Source organism: Nanorana parkeri, unplaced genomic scaffold (genome assembly GCF_000935625.1).
Source record: "Nanorana parkeri isolate BGI_ZX_2015 unplaced genomic scaffold, ASM93562v1 scaffold174, whole genome shotgun sequence".
NCBI classification, from domain to species: domain Eukaryota; kingdom Metazoa; phylum Chordata; class Amphibia; order Anura; family Dicroglossidae; genus Nanorana; species Nanorana parkeri.
The window spans coordinates 2,570,016-2,588,753 of NW_017306442.1; the positions used below are offsets into that span (position 1 = coordinate 2,570,016).

The 18,738-nt window shown below is 41.2% G+C and overlaps 1 protein-coding gene across 1 annotated transcript in view; it reads left to right on the forward strand.

Moving 5' to 3' along the window:
• Positions 1–18,738, forward strand: part of MTUS1 (microtubule associated tumor suppressor 1) — an 87,898-nt gene that overhangs the window by 22,722 nt on the left and 46,438 nt on the right. The window contains exon 2 of the mRNA XM_018554822.1: positions 3,554–3,762. Coding sequence (XP_018410324.1) covers positions 3,554–3,762 — 209 coding nt within the window. The remainder of the gene's footprint in view (positions 1–3,553; positions 3,763–18,738) is intronic.

The window sequence follows — 18,738 nt, forward strand, 5'->3', positions numbered from 1 at the left end:
GGGCCAGAGTTGCCCACCCCTGTACTAGTAGATTATTTTTCCTTCAACGCCATCCTGTCACGCTGAACAATATGAATGGATCATCCTCCTGCTGGGCTGTTGTATTCTGGCAGCAGCTGTTCAGAATGCCTGAATAGTGGCTGCAGCTGAATCGCTGCATCACTGTTTGTGCAAAAAATTTCGGACCGAATCCTGTGTCAAAAGAAAAGTCAATTGACAAATCAACTTTTGTTGAACCAAGGCATGCAAACTGGGCCATGCACTTGTCACTTTTCAGCCGAGTGTATGCGCAGCTTTAAGGCAGCTGAATTTATATGCAAATCTACACTTTTACATGATGTTCTACTGCACCAGAACAATGTGAATTGCTATGCACTGCAAAAATGCTGAACCCCCTCCCCTTTTTTTTTTTTTTTTTTTTTTTTTTTTTAGGTGCCTATTTTGAGTAGGCTGCCTTAGGCCTTGTTCACACCAAATTTAGACCAGATCTGCATGCGTTTCTGCACACGCAGTGCAGGGGGTTTTGCCGCGTTTTTTGTTGTTTTTTTTCCGTTTAGTTTAAAATGAGCTTCCAGGGCGTTTGCATGCATTTTTGATGTGCTTGCTTGCGTTCCAGAGCAGGTAAAATGGGGCTTGCTGCAGTTTTTTACATGCTCTGGAACTGAACGCTGCAGTGTGAACTAGAGCCCAAAATACCATTGGAATACATTGGACGCAGTTTTGATCCGGTCTGTAACTGCTCTGCTCTGCTCCTGGAACGCGCTTGGTGTGAACAACGCCTTAACATAGTTTTCTGCTGTGCCTTATAGTGAGACAATGTGGCAAGCCAAGCTAGACTTCTAAAGGGAATTTGAGTTTGCCTGTTTATTTTAAGTATTTACTGTATATCAAACCAGTTTAGTGAAAGGAAATGCTTACGGTAAGGCTCCATTCACACAGGGTGTTTGCACTTTCCGTGCGGCACGAAAGCACCAAATCGTAACATGCACGCAAATTCCACACATTTGTGGCTATTACTGTAGCCAGACTTTGTCGCTCGTACACCGCCCTAGTGTAAACAATGCACATTGTAATGCATTGTTTTTTATGTTTATAGCACGTTTCCGGGCATGTGTCAATGAAGACTCACTGCCATGACCTAATCTGGTTCCCGTCAGCTAATTAACTTTTTTTTATTTTGCCATTTATATACAGTGAAGAAAATATTTATTTGATCTCCTGCAGATTTTGTAAGTTTGCACACTTACACAGAAATGAAAGGTCTTGAATTTTTATCATAGGTGTATTTTAAATGATAGAGACAGAATATCAACCAAATATCCAGAAAAAATTACACATGATACAAATGTAATAAATTGAGTTGAAGTTCAGTGAGTAAAATATTTGATTCCCTACCGACCAACAATAATTCTGGCTCCTCCCACAGACTGGCTATGTGGTACACAGATTAGTCCTGTCAATTTAAGAAGGTGCTCCTAACAACAACTCGTTATGTATATAAAAGACACCAGTCCACAGAATCTCTTTCTTCCATTCAAACCTCACCACCATGGGCAAGACCAAAGAGATGTCAAAGGATGTTAGGGACAAGATTGTAGACCTGCACAAGGCTGGAATGGGCTACAAGACTATCGGCAAGAAGCTTGGTGAGAAGGAAACAACTGTTGGAGCGATGATTCGCAAATGGAAGGAATACAAAGTAACCATCAATCGCCCTCGGTCTGGAGCTCCACGCAAGATTTCACCTCATGGGGTAAGGATGATCATGAGAAAAGTGAGGGATCAGCCCAGAACTACACGGGAGGAGCTTGTGAATGATCTCAAGGCAGCTGGGACCACCATGGATTGAAATCCTATAGCGCCCGCAAGGTCCCCCTCAAGAAGGCACATGTACAGCCCCGTCTGAAGTTTGCCAATGAACATCTAAATGATTCAGAGAAGGATTGGGAGAAAGTACTGCAGTCAGATGAGACCAAAATTTAGCTCTTTGGCATTAACTCGACTTTTTGCTTTAGAGCCGTTTCTCTGCTGATGGAACAGGCCGACTTTGCCGCATTGACGGGCCAATGGACAAGGCCATGTATTGTAAAATCTTGGATGAGAACCTCCTTCCCTCAGCCAGAACACTGAAGATAGGTCGTGGATGGGTCTTTCAGCATGACAATGACCCAAAACATACTGCCAAGGAAGCAAGGCAGTGGTTCAAGAAGGACATTAAGATCATGGAGTGGCCTAGCCAGTGTCTAGACCTTATTCCTATAGAAAATGTATGGAGAGAGCTGAAACTTCGAGTTGCCGAGTGACAGCCAAGAAACCTTAAGGATTTAAAGAAGCTCTGTAAAGAAGAGTGGACCAAAATCCCTCCTGAGATGTGTGCACACCTGGTAACCAACTATAAGAAACGTCTTACCTCTGTGCTTGCCAACAAGGGTTTCTCCACCAAGTACTAAATCATTTTTAGCTCTGGGATCAAATACTTGTTTTGCTCACTGAACTGCAACTCAATTTATAACCTTTGTATCATGTGTTTTTTCTGGATTTTTGGTTGATATTCTGTCTCATTTAAAATACACCTATGATAAAAATGATGGACCTTTCATTTCTACGTAAGTGGGCAAACTTACAAAATCTGCAGGGGATCAAATTATTTACCACACTGTACATTGCTTTACATTTTCTTATGATATGCCACCTCCTACCCACTGATCTTTCCTTCTCCAGACCCGTGTGCAAATGTAATGTCAGTCTGTGTTGGAGCTTACACTGGGTGAATGACGTCTGTCCCTTTCATCAGTGTTTGGTATTGGCAGATGGCTGCTCAGACCTGGACGCTTTATTCTGGGAGTAGGGAAAGGTGGCCACATAAATTCCCGATACCCAGAAGTACCAGTTAATTCCAAGTCCTGACAAGAGAACCTGTCACCTTGCCTGAACTTGTCATGCGGCCATAGTCGGACGTCTTCATGCATAATAGTAAATCCATCTGACCAAGGATCACTTTCCTTCATATTAGAAGATGGCTGAGTAAGGATGGTAGTGATGTCACATCAGTTTAGAGGACAGTCGGATTACTCATTTATCACCTCGACTGATGAGCTGGACAGGGGCAGAAGTTTATCATGTGCCAAAATGTGGCTATGTTGTCTTTTGCATGCATTTCGCTTAATAAGTCTCAAGAGGGCAGCAGTCGGTTATATGATGGAGGACAAATTATGTATTCCAGCTGAAAAAGCAAAGTGATGGGAGGTGTCCACATAGCAGAATAATTTGTCGGAATTAGATTAATGATCTAGGCAAGCCCTCAATAGCACTGCAGGCACCTGCCTGGTAAAATATCCAATACATACTACATATAGGTAAATAGTGAGTTCCCCACTGTAGCACTTATCAGTTGTCAGAATCACTCCTCTGATCATGTTCTGAGACTCTGCATTAATTCCCCTGCAGTCTGTGCAATTTCCCCCTCCACCCACACACAATGAAAGCGCATGATCTCTTCCAAGTGTTGCTGTTTGTGACTAAGTGTGTTTTTTTTTTTTTGCTTTTTGTTTAGTTGATAAAGGTAAGCAGAAGACAAGCCCTCGAGGTTCCGGTACACAGACACAGGCTGCCCCAGTGGACCCACAAGCTCTCGAGTTAGCACGGTGCAAAGCAGTATGCGAAGAGCAGAAGGGAATCATACAACAACTGAAAAGTCTCCTCACCTGCGGCAACCAAAGGTTTGAGGCCCTAACAGTGGTCATCCAACATGTCATAAATGAGGTAAATTTTACTTGGTTTGTATACTACAAAAATATGTGGTGCTTAAATTTCTAAACTTTATGCCTAAAAGCATAGTCCACTTTTCTGTTATGGGGCAACCTACAGCATGGCCACACATTCTCTAGGCACAAACACATTGCGGGGTGCTTTTCCTCGCAGGCTCTGGTTTAGTTCTGAATTTGGCTCCTCCCACACAGCCGTTAATTTACTGAGCCTCTTACAGGAATCTGTGAATGGAGAGACTACAAGTCCCATCTGTCACTGCGGCAGAGGAACTTGTAGATCTCAATGGCGCACAAATGTAGAGATGTCACTCAACTTCAAGTCCATTAAATACTTTCGCCAGTCCCATAACTGAAAGGATGTACCTCCGTAAGGACCTGGGGGGTAAGGGGAGAGTCTGCAGCAGTCTGAGCATTGCGCCTGCAAGCTACTGACTACTGGGTGCAAGGATTTGCTGGTTCCAGTGAAAAAAAGAAAAATGGTAAATGCCCTTTTTTTTTCATATCAATGTGTGCATTTGTTTTTTTCTAGATTGTGTACTATGCCTTTTAAGCTTGGCAACCTAAAGAACTGAAAAAATATATATTGTGGCAAATGGGTATAAAGAATACCGTAACGTGTATTTAAAGCCATTGATAACATTGTTGCCAGTACTGAAAGTGGGATCAAAATAAAAAAAATGTAAGTTAGTACTGGATCACAAAGAGGGGAACTCTTACAGTTGTCATTAGAATCATTTTCTCCATTTGGAAGATTTGAACACTAATGTGCCATGTTCAAATATCTTAAATTAATACAGTGTACAACAATATGCATCCCAATTCATGGTGATAAATATAGAATTCATAATCATACTAAAAATATATATACTGTATATAGTGCAGAAACTCCCACTAATAAATATTAAAAGTGCTCCATATATAAAGCACTAATTTTAGTCCATAAATGTCCACAGCAATCCAGGAAACCGTGAGGATTTCTTCCACACCACTCATAAATTGACCTCCAGTGACTGCCCCCTTTACGAGAGACGCTCACCTTGATAGACCTCCAGACAGGTCTAATAGCGCTCCAAATATTTCAGTTTTACACCTCGGTGTTATGATCCTTTTCCAGGTTCGTTAAAGATCCATGCTCACAACCCCCATTGATAAAGGCAGAAATACCATCCACCCATAGCGTAAAACTTTGTTATTATAATCCTACTCACATGTGTAGTTGATAAAACAATCCCACAAATATAGAAAATGCTTCTAATGAAGTCGGGAAGTGAGGCAATGCATAAGGTGGAGCTAGCAGGCACGGATCCGATCACAGACAGAGCTGTGTGACTAGAGCAGCACTAATTCTAATTTGACTTGAGATCTCAACATTGGCAGTTGATATCGAGACCACAGTGTTTTCTATATTTGTGGGACTTTTATAAACTACACGTACGGAAGTCTTTTTGTTAGATATTTGGTGTCTGCGGCTGATTGTACATATTGGCACAAAATGAATGATATACATTTGTAAGAGAGGATTTGCCTATTTTGGAGATATTTATTCTCCATTCCTTTTTTCATTAAGACGGGAAGTAGAGAAAAATCTGTATTTTTCACTTTTGCAGTCGAATTTGCACAGCATGCAGAAATGTTTTTTTTTAAATGTGTCTTGCCTTTTTAGATGTTTTGTTTCAGCAGGCGACATGGCTGATTCCATGTTTTTCTTTCAGCACCTTCACAGTGACCTATCCTTTTATAGAATGACTTAGGACTGAAATCTGAGGAATTATATAGTGGAAAGCAGGGACGTGCGGGGATGCAGGTGAGGCAGAGCCTCACCTAGAATTATGGAGGAAAAAGCTGTCTGCTTCATGTCTGAAGCTGACAGCTTTTTCTCCATTCAGATTGGCATCTAACAGGTTACAAAGCAGGGAAATCATCCCCGCTGTGTAACCTGTCACCTCAGCAATGAGGAGCAAGTGAGGGACAGGGAGGCTCCTCACTGTTTCCTCCTTTTACACTGGGTTGGGGGTGGGGCTTTGGCCGACAGAAGGCGGGGCTTTGGCTGACGGGGGCGGGGCTGCAGAATGCCTCACCTGGACAAGAGGTACCGCACGTCACTGGTGGAAAGGCACCTCATAGCCCTTCTAACCTTAAAAACGAAAGCAAGTAAAATCAGTTTAAACTGCAAGAAGCTTTTTTAAATCATTTTAGCTTATGCTATGTGAATTGGAACATGTAACAAATATAAAATAGGTGTTCCCAATTTGGCTGCAAAAGTGGAAATACACTTTCAGGGTATTTAACCCTTCCTTCTGGCTAAAAAATAAATAAATAGCTTTAGATTATACGTAATCTCTTTAGAGTGAACCCTTACCCCCTTTCACTAAAAATCAGATCAGCATACAGCTCTGCATGCTCATAAAAAATCTTACGTTCATTAGGTAAACATTTTTCCTTTTACTTACAATTTTCTTGTTTTCTACTTCCTGTCTCTCTTTGACACAGACTATGTAATTATGCCCACACATTGCATCCTGGGAAGGTTACATCAGCAGAGCATTGCTGTTAAATCTTATCTGTAATCTCACGGGATCTCTGGGAAAGGCATTTTCCTCCCCGGAGATGTGCATGGTTACACGTGCCTTAGTTCCAGGAAGTAAAGGGAGGCCTAGTAACCTGCCCTTAGTTAAAATGGCCACTGTCAGAATAATGGGGAAGAAAAGAAAAACGAGGTATGCAAATAATAAAAAGCCGGATCGTGTGAGGCTATGACATTTGCAGTCCCAATGTGAATATTCACTAGCAGACTTCCCACTATGCTCACAGTGCCACTGCCGGCCACCCAGAGTTGGGTTCCTAAAACAGGCAGCAAGGACTCATTCACCAGGATTGAGTTTTGAGTTTTATTCTGTATGCAAGCATGCAGTTATAGAACACATCTTTCCATGTCTCTAAATGCCATGGAAAAGATTTGAGTTGCTCTTTACTGTATCATGGCGTCTTATTTCATCTTTGCAAAGTTTTATTACCCTTTTCAAGTGTCTGTACTGCCAATGTAAAATGTCATAAAGAGGATTTTGTGGGTCAGTAGTATGTTAGTCCTAGTTTGTCGTATGCCCTTGTAGATAAGCGGATTTGGAAAGCTTCCCACAAACTTGGAAAGTGTAGATGTTGCCACAACAAACCGATGTGTGAAATCCTCTGAGATTGGGTGGAGGTAGATCAGAGGAAATGGGAACGCTGAGCACTGAAGATACGAAGAAGAAAATTATAAGATCTGTGCAGTGTTAACTTTAAAAATAGCTCTTGTCAAGTGCCTATAACGTGTGCGCCATAGTGTGGAGTAGCAGGATTTTATGAAAAATGAACTCATTACACATTGTTACACATAAGTCAGCATGATCAGGGTTAGTTCTTTTAGTTTTCCTTTTTTGTTGTTGTTTTATACAAATATTTTTCATTGCAGGTGTCACTTTTCTGGGATGCATGTACACATACAGGTGAAACTCGAAAAATTAGAATATCGTGCAAAAGTTCATTTATTTCACTAATGCAACTTAGCCGTATACCAGGAGATTTTGGAGCACTTCATGCTTTCTTCCGCAGACTAGCTCTATGGGGATGCTGACTTCATTTTCCAGCAGGACTTGGCACCTGCCCACACTGCCAAAACATTTCTGAGATTGTGGATCTGGGTTTTCATGAGCTGTAAGCCATAATCATCACAATTATGACAAATCACGGCTTGAACTATCTTGCTTTGCATGTAATGAGTCTAGCTCATATATTTCACCTTTTAAGTTGCATTAGTGAAATAAATGAACTTTTGCACGATATTCTAATTTTTCGAGTTTCACCTGTATATTCGTTTTGAGGCCCAATGGGCATCCCTTGACTTTTACCTCCCATGTTTTCTACAAGATAGCAATGCAAGCAGCATTATCCATAGACCTTACCATAATGTCAGTCCAGCCCCCCTCCCAGACAGATCATTTTGCTCACAAGTATATTGTGCTGCATGATTTGGTATACTCCACAGACTGGTGAACAAACAGGTTTTCTTTAATACATTGAATGTTGTGTCTAATAATCCAGTGACCCCAGACTTGATTGTAGTATTAAAGAGGAGCTGGGGTGTCAATTCTCATTCAAAAGTTCAAGTGCACCAGATTTTTGAAAGTAAGCTTACTAGTTCTGGTAAGGCAATTCCAATAGTCCAAAAAGGTCTCCTCCTTGGCGGGTCGTCTTAATTAAACGTTTTTTTTCCTGCTCGTGCGTGCCCCCGGGCAGAAAAGAAGTTGAATGGAAACAGCCGTTACTGTGTCACATACAAGTGATCACTGCCTCTATACGCATCCTATCCCCCCTCCCCGCAGTACCACTGTCCCTCCTGTACCTTCACCCCCCCCCTGCACCCTCACCTTCAATTCCGGGCTCCGCTGGCCCATCTGTGGCCCAGGACTGACTCGGGTGGGTGTCAGGAGGAAGATGGGAGGGAGATCAGCATCTTCCTCTTTGCTCATCTCCGACGTCTGAATGCGGAAGTGATGTGTATTCCGCATTCAGCTGTCATTCCTCTGGCTGCTATAGCCAGAGAAGAAGCTGGTGAAGCAGATCTCTGAGACCCCTAATGTCTCTTTGTTCACCCCCTTTGTGATAGCAATAACATTAAGTGTAAAAAGAAATTAAAAAAAAGGCACATATAAAGAAATGTAAAAAAAACAACCCCAAAAGTTTTTAAGTACCCCACGTATACGCATATATAAACGTAAATATGCATCGGGTGGGCCAATGCTCAAACGACAATTGTGCTACACATGTTACATATCGCCGTGAATAACCTTGTCTGCAAAGGGTACTGAAATAATGATCTTGACCAGCACACCTTGGTATAGTGATAGTCCTGTCCTTTATCTACATAAAGCAACAGTCATCACAAGCCAACAATTTGAGACCTAACAAGATTCCTTTGTCAAGGCAGACTGATGTCCCAAAATGTCCGCTTTTGCTTCCTGTTTTATGTGAATAAAGGACAAAAGTTTCACTATACTAGGGTTTGCTGGTGACGATTTTTACTTCCATGTGGATGTATGGAGGTGGCATCCACCGATTCACCACATAACCCTGCAGGAACTTTGGGTAAGCTTGTAAGGTTTGCAACAGATAGCTACAATACTACTACTACTACTCCCCTTGGCAGAAATACTGTTTGCATTTGTGTTCCATGCCAGTGTATTATTGCAGCTTGTTGGCTGTTTAGAGTTTCTTGCATAGAACAGAAGCAAGGTTTTGAGTTGATTTTCAGTGTAGCCTTCATAGGTCTAATTTTAGATTGCTGGGTGTAGAACAGCACAATGATCTATGGAGAAAACTGATGCAACAGACACGAGCCAGCCAAGTTTCTTTTTATAGCACGATTAGTACTGTGTGCATACTACTGTACATTGGATGCCGATAGCTCCTTAGTGTACTTTCTCTAATAGGTTCAGCCCCCAATGCCACACACAATTGATATTTTAAATTTTATATACTTGATAAAAAGATGTATTGCTTGCCAGTTTGTTATATATTAAAGGAACTCTGCTCTGTTCATCCAAACTAGAACCTAAAAAGCTGCTTGTGCTATATAAAAATAGGCAAGTGAAAAAACATATGTACAGTTCACAGTGCTAAGTGACATATAAATTGTGCAACTGTATATATGCATCAATAAAGATATTCTAATAGTGACAATGTGTTTATACTAAAATGTAAATTGTGCTAATTGTAATCAGATCTCCAATGTTTTATCAAAATTACAATATTGTGCAGTTGCTGTTGCCCATAGCAACCATCATTTAAAATTATAAAGTTAAGGGTCCTCTGTTTCAATTTCTCCCACTGTGTAAAAAATATATTCAAATCATGTTAATAGCAATCGGGTTTCCAGTGTTTTTCAAAAATTAGATATTGTATCATCTCTGTTGCCTATAGCAACCATCAATTCAAAATAAAATCACAATCTTAAAAGATTAAATATCTTTCTCTAGGATCCCCTAGTGGTGATGTAGGGTCTCCCAATGCAGACCCCCTTTTTGAGAGAGATTCACCAAACGCAATTGGCTCTAAATTTACAAGGTCATTGGGCACTTTTTTCACCCTGCAGGATGAAATTTGCTCCCAGCACTGCTTCAATTCCTCCAAGTGCACACTACCGCAACGTGGTGATATGAACTTTGCCCACCCGTGATAAGGCAAATTGCCCAGTCTTGGGTTCAGGCTGCGCTAGTGCCAACAGACCCTTAATGGTTGGTTTTGTTTGTTTTTTTAATTAACATTACAGCTTACAATGTATATTAAAATACTGTCCTTTTTGTTTTTAAAAATGATGCTTGGTTTTGTTAATGCTGCTCCTATGCAGGGGCATCCCGAGGCCGGGTGACACCTGCCTTGACGTCACCACGCGCTTGCGCGATGATGTCATCGCAAATGTGCGGGCGTCTAATTGACGCCTGCCGACCTCCATGTTGGTGATGGACGAGGTGATGGACAAGGACGTTCACCCGGTGGGATGAGGTATGCCACCGTGCCCCCTTCTCTCTCCTGACACTGTCGGGCTCTTGGTCCATGACAGAGTGCCCGACCTTTTAGAGGGGGTGAGACCCAAAATGACTGTCATTGATTCACCCCTCTTGCGACGCCACTGCTCCTATGGGCTCCAACTCTCCATGGATGCCTTTCCCCAGCTCCTCATGAACAAGCACTTGGCTAGGAGCTTGCTCTCTGCACTTGTGCAGTCTACTTACACTTGCAGAACGCTAAGCTCTGCCGCTGCTATGAGAGAAATACAACTTTTTGAGTAATTGCTCGCATGGAATAGGAATGGTTAAAGCGTAGATTGCACCAATTGCATTAAAAAATAAATTGCCATGCTGCATTAAAAAAATAAATTGCCATGCTGTGTATACAAGATGTCAGGCCTGACAGATGATTTTAGCCAGATGTTTTGCGTTACTCCTGCAGGCTTGCCGCAGTACATGATGTATTTAGAGCTCTAGCGTTTACACGTTCTGGATTTCAGTCAGTGCTTTCTTTAATTCCTCTAGTCATCCGTGTTGATTAGAAGGTTTTTGTTGCTGTGCAGTAGATGAGAGGAATTTAATAAGTAGACATAGTACAATGAAGCATACAGAGATACAGATTTGAAAACGATGCAATGTGCTCCCCCATTTTTTTTGCAATATGAACTTTGGTTGGTGTAGTTTAATTTGTAAACCCCACAAACTCTGACTATGTGCCTATGTTGGGTTGCATAGCCTATAGTTTATTATAGGGATGTTCAGGTACCAGTGCCGATACTTGGCATTTTCATGAGAACTAACAGGGTTGTGACTGGGCCCTGGCACCCCTCCGCTGTCCTAAAATCATTAGTCTGTATTGTTTTAGAAAATCTCACATGACACTAAACAAAAATGTATCGGTGATTGGTATCTTGTATCTGTGAGTACTTGGACAGGTATCAGTACTTGGTCTGGAATATTTTTTATTGGTGAATCACATATTCAAATGGGGATGCACAGATCCCAGGATCCCCGTAACCAATGTGCCTAAAAAAATGACAGCTGCCTCTTAACTTTTACATTTTTCTCCAGATAAGTCTTGGAGCTGGAAAAGTATCAATACTTGGACCAAGTACGGTACTTGCAATCTGAACATCCCTAGTTTATTACATTACATATACAACACTAACGACCTACAACGCTTTACATCATTACCATATATCTGAGTGGACTTAAAGGATAAGCTCACCTTTTGCAAAAAGTAAAATGCATAATTAATATAAAAATATGCATTTCTTTAATATTTGCATTCAAGCCTGGAAAGCATTGCAATGATGATCACTTGATCACAGCTGCAAAGCTCAAGGTACAGAGTTTCAGTTAGGAGAGATCAGGGAAGGTTGGATGGACTTCCTAATGCATTAAATCACCTCATACGGCGTCCAGCCGTCCTCACTCTAGGTAGAGCTGCCCATATTCCTGCATCTACCTAGAGGGATGACAGCTGGAAGGTAAATATTATAAACATGTGTAAATGCTATTTAAGAGGGCAAAAAGGTCATTGTCATGTTAACGGACTAACTGACAAGCTAATGGACTCATACTTGCTAAATTTGGCAGGATCCCTGCTCTATCTACACATCAGTGACCTCTGATTATAAATAAGGTTATTGTTCCTGTCAGTCATACATTCCTTAGGGCTAGGGGTTTGGTCAGATCAACACATCAGTATGTATTTTCTACTAAGGTTCTGTAAGCTTCTTCCAGGGTACTGCTTTTTTGTACCCACAATCCATAAAAAAATATGAATAACATGTTTCAGGTGGGATTCATCCTTTTGGCTCACAGTGGACAAGACTGCTAAACACATATCTACGCATGTCCCCACATTCTACTAACAGCTTATGCTATTAAAATTGACCCCAAGAACATTCCTGCATCATTGGGTCTATGACAATCATTATAGATATTGGTCTAACATGCTTGACTGCCCGATAACTGAAATATTGTCCCGTTTCTCAATCTACTCCTAATTGCACATTAATAACGGCCAGCATATATTATCCTCTCAAATACTGTGTTCCTCCTCCTAGCCTTCGAGATATGGTGTTTACATTGATCATTTTTGCTGTAAATCTCCATCTGCTGGCACTGCTGTGAAATTGAGCCGCTCCTGTTTGCTAAAGGGTGTGTGTTTCCTGGAACACGGAGACTTATTAACACTTATTTACACAGTTCCACTGTTGCTGATTAAACAGGCTTGCAGGAACTAAATGCTGATACTAAAAATGTTCTCCTTCATGCAAAAATGAAAACAGTTATAATGCGTTGCCGTTTGGGTACCGCCAGGGAAGGGGTAGAGGCTCTGGGTATTGCTCATAATTAATACAAGCTGATGACAGGTGGCGGCACTCAGTTATTGTCAGATGAAACAGAAATATATATTTGCAGTTTTGATGGGGTCAGGCCCATCATTCTCAAAATAACAATAAATGGACACAGTGGTAGATATACCTTTTACGTGAACCAGCACCCATCACAGTGTGCATAGTTCCTATATGCAAATTGAAACGCATCTATGCAAAATTGTATACAGAGGTATACAAAAATGAGCCACATATTAAAGTTTGGTGCTGCTATTTGGCTGCTCAGCAGTTTCACAGTTATGGATTCTGTTGCAATCAGTGGAGAATCCCATGCCATGGCTTATGTTTAGATGAAGAAAGAATTAGATGTCACTGAGATCAACTGGTCCATGGATCCCTTGGTTTAAAGTGCCATTCCAAGGACTTACAGGTCCTGTAGACGTATATGTAATTGGCTAAGTATGGCAGATTTTCCACTGACTTTAGTGTGTCCATTATCTACAAGTATTAACAGCAAAGGCCACTGTGGGAGAGTAGGCCACAGTGTGCCCCAACTGGAACTTTTACACTGGCAGGTTGTAGGGGTTTTATTCTTTTGTTGCTGCCCTTACCCAGCTTGGTGAACTGCCTTTTGTTTAGTACTTTTACAGTGCAAAGATTCCCTATCCGTAGACATTTTACTTGGGCAGCACCCATTTGGACTAATACAGACTAAAGTATTACGAACTTCCAGATAAGTTCTCCCTGTGTAAACAGTTCATTTTTTTTTTTTTTGTACAGAACCTTGGAAACTTCAAACACCATCTGCAGAGTTTGTAATCTAGTAAACCTGTCCATTGTCACATCTCCCCTTCCCCGGGTAGTGGATTAAGTGGGAAGGTAGTCATTGCTGGCACTGTGCACAAGTGTACTTGGATGGCTTTATTGTCTGTACATTTGTAGCTTTCAGTTCTGTTGCCCATAACGTTTGAATAACTTGCATAGTACTTGCTACTGAGCATGCTGATTTTAATGATAGCAGTCTGGATCAGTTTTTGGCAATGTTCTTTTGCAAGTTAAAAACAAAATTTGTGTTCGCTCTGACCATTATATTAATATTAGAGATTAATATTTTTAGGTGGTCCGCAATGGCAGCCTCTTGTTAGTTAGCTGGTTGTCAGTGGCTTTAATGCAGTGTCACTGACCTGGAGCAAGCTTGCAGCAGTCAATCAGAAACCCTGATGATCTTGTTCCATGCCAGTGACTCATCCATTGGATCAGTGTGACAGCCAGGCAAATAGAATTAACATGTTGTAATGGAATCCTGCATCTCTTCACCCATACCCTTAATGCAGAACTCTAGCTTTATAAACCTCCCACCCAGGTACAGGGAGTGCTCCATTAGTCTGAAGAAATTTAAGACATAAAATATATGTTTTAGGGCATTGTTTTGGCACAATTAAGATATCTAGATGTTCTCGTTATCTATGATATTCACTTTTTGAAGTCGGGTCCATTTTAAGCTAGCATTAACACCTTATACTCTCAAAAGCAGAGTACTTTGCATTTAGGTGCAGACATTTTCCTGTGACTTATCCATAAGCTGGGTGTACGAATTTCGGCAAAATCTTGCTGATTCTAAATCCGAGTACTGTGTGGCCCTGTCAGCAACCCCTCCTTTTGACAAAATTCGTTTGCCTGAAGTCCATGTTCGGCTGACAATTTTTGTGATTTTACAGAACAAGGTCTCTGCATCAAAATCAATTTGTTTACTTGTAACATACTCATGGTCTTACTTTTTGGAGAATTGACAGGTTTTATAGGTAGCTAGGATACTAGTCAATGCAGATATGGTGGGTTCTGTTTTTAAAGCTAAATAGTTTTAGCTTGCATTTGCAGACACAGCCCTGTTTGTATTCTTAGATTTATTATACTTATATTTGGATGCATCATTAAAAATGAGGCAGTAGGTGTCAAACCTTTAATGCATGTTTGCCTGTTTTGGTTGCACATAGTCGTTTTTTTTCTTTATGGGCCATACACAGGTAGGGGCTGCAGGCAATAGTCCATTTCACTGAATAGTATAAACACACTACTAAAATAACTAGCAATTTACCACTAAGTGCATCTTAACACATTTGCCACAGAGCATGGTGTATGTAATTGCCATTCATTTTGAATGAACATCCCAATGCATAAACAAAGCACCTGTATTACAGTGGACTGCCTGTGCTGCACTGGGATCCATTCAGAATTAATGGGCTGTGGTAATGCAGTGTGCCGCAGTGCGCAATATATCTCGAGTGGGTAAACTCGGCTCTCTCCTAGCTGTTGTGAGGCATTGCAAGACTTCCAGAGGAAGTCATGATGGGATTTATGGTTTCACCACAGCACATCAGATAATTAGCAGGTTTATGGCAGTACCACATAGATCAGCCTCTCACAACCAGGGTTTCTTCAGACGTTGCTATGGGCTTCTTGAGCAATTTCTGACACATAAAAGTGACCATTGACACCAATTATATTTTTAGCTTCTTCCCACTGACCACTATTGTAATGAGCGTTCTTCCTATAAACCACCATTGTAATGGAACCCTTCTCTCACTCTCAACAACCCCCAATTAAAGGGAGACCTTTCCCACTGATCACCAGTCTCCGAGGGTTCTTCTCCACTAACCACCAATGTAAAGGATCATTTCAATGACCAACAATGTAAGATGGCACCACAATGACCCCTAATGTAAGGGGCTCTTTCACATTGACCATCATTGTGAGGGAATATTACAATTTTCACTGTCTACATTTATTTTCTGGCCATTATTATTGGTATCATTACATTATAATTGTTTTAAATGTCTTGGAGCAGCCCTGGGCATTAACTACGATTTGTGGGCCTCATGCCTTTATTCTTTTAATTCTTATGCCGTAAATCACTGTTTATGCTAATGTACAGTGAGCAATAGATATAGTTATTAGCAGGGGCTCCCTAGGTCCTAAATGTTTATAAAAGGTTGAGAGAGGCTAATAAAGACTGTAGCATCATCTGTGGATCACATTGCCAAACATAATATAACCAACATTTATGACTGACTAATATCAGTCATAAATGTTGACTGACTGACTTTATTTGATGGTTGCAGAATGTAAATCTTGAAATGAATGTAAATTTTCTATTGGTCATTTAAATGGGTCAAAATATTCGTGTTTGAAGTGTCAGTGTACAAACTTGACCTAGATAATTTGTTTTCCAAAACAGAATGAATGGCTATTCCAAGAGGATATGCAGCTTGAGCCTTTATTTTCCAGTGTTTATATAGTGGTGAGGGACATATTGGACAGCTCTTTGTATAGTACATTGATCAATTCACAATTGTGTTTAGGTGTGAATTCATGAATATTGCCATGTAAAATCTAGTGAAGACCTTGTTTGTCCTAAATTTCCCTGACTGAAAATCCCTTTTGCTGTAATTATTCTTTCCAACAACACTTGATAATGTTGTCTCATGATAACAATGTTATCATGTTAGCCGCCTGTTTAAGCTCAAATGTCTTTCCTTTGTTTTGTCACTGTGCCTACCACTTGACATAATCTCATTGCACTGAAGGAGAAAATGTTCCCATGCTTCAGAGCCAGAGATCTGTTTTTCTGTGTGGCCGCCACTAATTTGTGAATGATTGCCATAATCAAACCTGTACTACATTCAACTGTATTTGTACAGCAACATGGCTAGCCTTGCCAATACAGATGTTATAGTGGATCAAGACAAGACTTACACATACACACCAGATGGTCAGAACCCCTCTCTGTAGCATGGAGGGGGCACTTATCCCTCTAACATGTACTACAATATTGTACAGATAAACCCATGTGTGTACAATTTTTATAGTATTTGGCAAACCAGGTTAACTTGTTAGCATGTTTGCAGCCATGCATGGGCACCATCATTGACCATTTAATGCCAAACCATACAGATATTTTAGTAGGTATGGCATTGACACACACCACATTAGCTACAGGTGCAAAGTATCACTTTTCATAGGTTGTCAACATCTTGACACATACAGGAAGTTATCGGCTCGCAAACTGTCTGGCAAAATCAACAGGTATTTTTGTGCACTGAACAAATATCCCAAAACGCTTTCAGTGGTATATTTAATATGTGATGGCTAATAGGAGGAGTTCATTCTTGGGGTTTTTGTGCAATATAAAAGCTAGTGATTATGCTTTGATTTATGAATTCAGGTCTATATAGAAGACCCAAAATAGGGAAGAAATTAGATGGGGATTTGGTTCCAAACGGGGACAAATGAGAACTATGTTAAAGAGTCCTATATGAGTGACACTGGTATTATCTGCACTGACAGCAGAGTGTAAACATGTCCAACTTGGCAGCTTACCTTTTCTCCTGGTTGTGACCTGTTGGTCTCCATTGTTTCTGTGAAAGAGGCCAAAACCTCTTTATAATCAGCTACTGCACATTATCAATGTGTGGTTTGTTATTGCAGATATGAAAATTACTGCTAATCAACTGCCTAAGAGGTGTGGCTAAGGTCCATTTCAAATCTGAGTGTAGCAGTAATCGCACGATTCCCAGTGATGAACAGTGTTCACATCTATTGCACAATGCACCTTGCGTGCATTACCGCACCAGTTGGGGTGCCATTCTTTGTAATAGCACCCCAATGCAGCTTCTGTCTGCTGTGCACTGCAATGCATGGTAGCGCAATGCCGTGCAGTGGGAGGAAAAACTATTGCATACAACCATGCAATTAAAGGAGAACTATGAGGTGAGGGAAAATCACTCAGCCTCATAGTCCGAGCCGACGTGTGACAATTAAATGGTCACACGTCGGCTCAATAGATCAGGAAATGAGCGAACACATACCGTCGCTCGCTCACTTCTCGATCAAGTCCCTGCAGAGAGCCGTGAATGTCACTCGCGGCTCCCTACAGGGATTTCCCCCCTCCCCTGTAGGATCCTCCAGCGCTGACTGGTGGAACGGATGGGGGATTGGGAGGGTACAGCTGGCTCTGCCTCAAGATAGGCAGAGCCAGCTGTCAATCACGCAGCTGGGCGGATCTCAACAGTAATGTCGGGATCCGTCCCGGCTGTGGCGATCTCGGTATACCGCGAGCTATAGCTCGTGGAATATTGAGCTTTGGGTCGCGGGAGGATGCTAGTTTGTGTCCTCCTGTGACCCTGGGGAGAACTATGGGGAAAAGCACTGACCCCATAGTTTTCCTTTAATGCTACACTCAAACATGAATGTGATGTACTATGCCGGTTGCTAGGACCGATAATGGATGGTCCAGTGTTGCTGCCGGTACTCCATTATTATGAGTCCTTGTGATCTGTAATTTCCCAAGCCTGCTGTCAATAACTGCTTCACAGTCAAACATTTGAGGAATCTCACCTGTGGTAGTCATCTCTGCGTCTTACATGTTTACATTATCCTGGTGTTTGAAAAGATCAGATAAGTTTGGGATTCTCTAAAGCTTGTAGACTCTGTGCAGAGTGTGAATGCAGCATATGAAAGCCTGGCTTATCACTGTGCTCTTGAGAGTATTTGAGATATTTGTTCTAAGATTCAGAGGGTAGAGGCTGTATCTTGCAGCAATTGATGGGCTTTAGATCTTTAAAAGCAACTTTCAGTGTAAATAGCTGCAGACAATTCAAGTTTAGACATCTTTACACATGTATTGCTGTGGCATGCCAGCATTTGTAAAGGCGTCCTTGTTGATAGTCCATGTCGACCTCTGATTTTATCTGCGATGAAGATTTCTGCCTACAAGCTCCTTCATAGTTTTATCAAGACCGATTTACTATTATTAAAGAGAAACAAAAGGTTTACAGTGCAGCCATGCTAAGAATCAACATAGCTTCTGAGTCATCCGTTGACACAGCCATGTTGTTTTTTTGTTTGTTTTTTTTAATGGTACTTGGTCCATAATGGTAGATATTTGTTTACCAGCAACTTTATGTACCTATTTTGTTCCCCACAATTGATATTGGCGATTTTGATCCTTGTTTTAGTCGGGCAAAGTCCCAGCTACTTTCCTGAACCTAAAACTAGCAACATATCCTGCTTGGTGCGTTATGT